The following is a 2866-nucleotide window of genomic DNA, read 5'->3' as shown; positions in this document are numbered from 1 at the left end:
AAAAATTCGCATCATACCCTGTTATGTAAATTATGTTTTAGGCCTATTCAACGCAAGTATTGACCCATTTAGACAGTCTAAGAAGCTGGCTGCTTAAGCTTTTCCCGCCAGAGCCCGCCAGGGTCATGAAAGAGACATCCCAACAAAACGTCGCAAATCTACGTGACAAAATACTTGTTCTGCTTTTGAATTGAACTTACGTGTGCAATATTAGGAAGATTATCCTTACTTGACACTTTATCATAAGGTCAATTCGTTTCCTTGAAAGGGTTTTTATTCATGGAGTTCCTTCAGGTTAGATAAATAAGTTTAGAAACCGAGGAATCCACACTCTTGTACAGATATATGGTCTTGTCTCTAAGGGGGGAAAAGCCCTAAAAGCCGCCAATAAAGATAAGCACAAATTTAATTGACAGCAAAAACTGACTTTCAGAAAATAGATTGAAAAGAAACTGTTTTGCAGGGATCATGGAGCGTAACTCTACAACAGCACAAAAATGCGTCGCAGGACCCTGAAATGTCGAGCAAATAATATTTGAATTAATATTATGCTTCTATTTATTGATCCTTGTAACTGTTAGAACTATACTTGTCTGTAACAAACAGATATAAATCTAGATGTAAAGGAATAAATATTTTCTTTTAAACTGATACTTTTTCTTTCTTACAAATACTATTTGTTGACAAATTCAGCTTTTCCATAGTAAGTATTTTGTTGAATATAATTTAGGATATAATTTATCTTTTCTCGTCAAAAATAAAGTCTTCTATTTAGCTCTCTTCTGTGCAGACAAACTTGAAACACTGAAGTGTGGTGCCTGCCTTCAAAATCACACACTTGTCGAGTTCCAGTCTTTTTCACAAACAAAAAACAAACAAACGACAACATAATTAGATCAAGAAGTACAACAATCGTAGCAATTTTTTCAGTCAGTTTGTCAGACAAATCAGCAAATAAAAAAACAAGTATTCCCAGGTAGTTAAGCCACTATCGCCTTACGCCCGTTCAAATTGAACCTCTCCTTTCTCTTTTTGTCCCTTCAAAGAGGAAAAAAAAGCAAACTGTATACAAAAAGTTAGTTTTCATTAATAATTATGATTGATAAGACAACCCGTGAACGACAGAGTGGCACGATCGTCTAGTCCTTAATTCATTCATCGACTATAAATGGGTGAGTTTGGGGATATAGTCGTAGGAACCGTGTCCGTATCCCATGGAGGATATTGAGCAATTCATGGGCGAGCCCATACCCGGATGTGACGTCATGGGGTTATGCGCATGCGTGTGGTTATCCAGTGGGTTGATGTCTGAGTACATACTTCCGGCCACGAGCATATTGCTGTTGGGGGGCGGGTAGTGTCGGGAGTGAGGAGGGTGGTGGCTGTGGGCGAAGGCGTTGCCATGGTTACCCGGATGAGGAGGTTGGTGATGAGGTGGTGGGTGTGGTGGCGCTTGCTGCTGCTGCTGTTGTTGTGGTGGTGGTTGTTGTTGTTGAGGGTTGTGGTGTTGAGAGTAGGGGCTGTGGTTGGCTGGGAGGGGCGAGGCGCTCTCGTGCTGTACGTGATGCGGCTGGTGGGCTGAAGAAGGAGGTTGCTGTGGGTGCTGTTGTTGTTGCTGTTGTTGCTTGAGCGAGCTGGCCACCACGGGGTGGGCCGGTGAGATCATACTTCCGCCAGAGCTTGGACTCTCACACTTGATGTGCTGCTGTTTCTGCTGTTGCTGTTGCTGGTGGTGGAGCGGTAAGGAAAGTGGATGCCCCCCGCTGGGGTCATGATGAGGAAGGCGCATCCCGCCGCCACTCTGAGACCTCGGCATTGGGAGTCCTTGACCTTGGAGGCTGCAGGACGACGAACCTGACCCTGGGACCGTTTCAAGGTCATTGAGAGTCGACCCTGGAGAGTGTCCTCCCCTTGAGGAGATCCGAGGCTGCAGAAAATGCTGCGGGGGCGGGGCGTCGCCACCCGGGTGGGCTGAATTCGGAGACAGATGAAGCGGGTTCAAATCCCCTCCTCCCCCTCCTCCACCGCCAGCAGCAGTGCTTCCAGCACTTTGCTCGCTATTTTCCCCACTACCCCCTCCCCCTCCTCCACCCCCACTTCCCCCCGATTTGATCACTGGGCAGTCCATGAGTCCAGGACTTCTATCTCCTCCTAGCCCCGGCATGCCATGACATGAAGAGTTCTCCGTGTCACTTCCTGAAAAACTTCCCTCCGACTTGGGGCCGTGTTTGTCTAGAGAATTCTTTGACCTTTGCTCTTTCTTGAATTTCATCCGTCGGTTCTGGAACCAGATTTTGATCTGCCTCTCCGTCAAGTTGAGCAGAGCAGCCATTTCGATTCGACGAGGCCGGCAAAGGTATCGGTTGAAGTGGAATTCTTTCTCCAACTCCACTAACTGGGCGCTCGTATAGGCGGTCCGGGCTCGTTTGGATGGCTCTGAAGACGAAACAGAGAAAAGAAAAGGTATTTGTAAGTTTTTCGAATAAACGTATGAAAAAGGTAAAGTTTTATGAAGTCTGAATTACACAACATGATCTTTGAAGTTCCTTGAATAAAAGTATCCAAACAGTAAAGCTTTGTGAAATCTGAATAAGATAGCATGACCATTAAAGTACTTCTAATAAAAGTATCATAAAGGTAAAGTTTTATGAAATCTGAATCAGATAAAAATGACCATTAAAGAGGCAAACTGCTTTGAAAGTTCCTTTTAAAATCAGCCTGCGAATTGTGAAATAAATAATCCTTTAAAAAAGACGACACCGGAATCGAAAAAAAGTCTTTTGCGTGTAACTGTGCAAAGCTTAACTGTTAAAAACAGAAACTTTTTTTTCTTTCTGTTTATTGTTGAAAATAGTTAATGGTTCAC

General features: G+C 44.0%; 1 protein-coding gene across 1 annotated transcript in view; it reads right to left on the bottom strand.

The window, feature by feature from the left end:
• Nucleotides 1-2442, bottom strand: part of LOC101846885 (heavy metal-associated isoprenylated plant protein 33) — a 3175-nt gene extending 733 nt beyond the window's left edge. Inside the window, exon 1 of the mRNA XM_005098908.3 lies at nt 1-2442. This exon is cut by the window's left edge and continues 733 nt beyond it. Coding sequence (XP_005098965.2) covers nt 1163-2332 — 1170 coding nt within the window. The 5' untranslated portion in view covers nt 2333-2442 and the 3' untranslated portion in view covers nt 1-1162.
• Nucleotides 2443-2866: the final 424 nt, after the last annotated feature.

This window comes from Aplysia californica, unplaced genomic scaffold (assembly GCF_000002075.1).
Source record: "Aplysia californica isolate F4 #8 unplaced genomic scaffold, AplCal3.0 scaffold00196, whole genome shotgun sequence".
Lineage (NCBI taxonomy): Eukaryota > Metazoa > Mollusca > Gastropoda > Aplysiida > Aplysiidae > Aplysia > Aplysia californica.
This window is presented reverse-complemented; position numbering and strand designations above follow the sequence as displayed.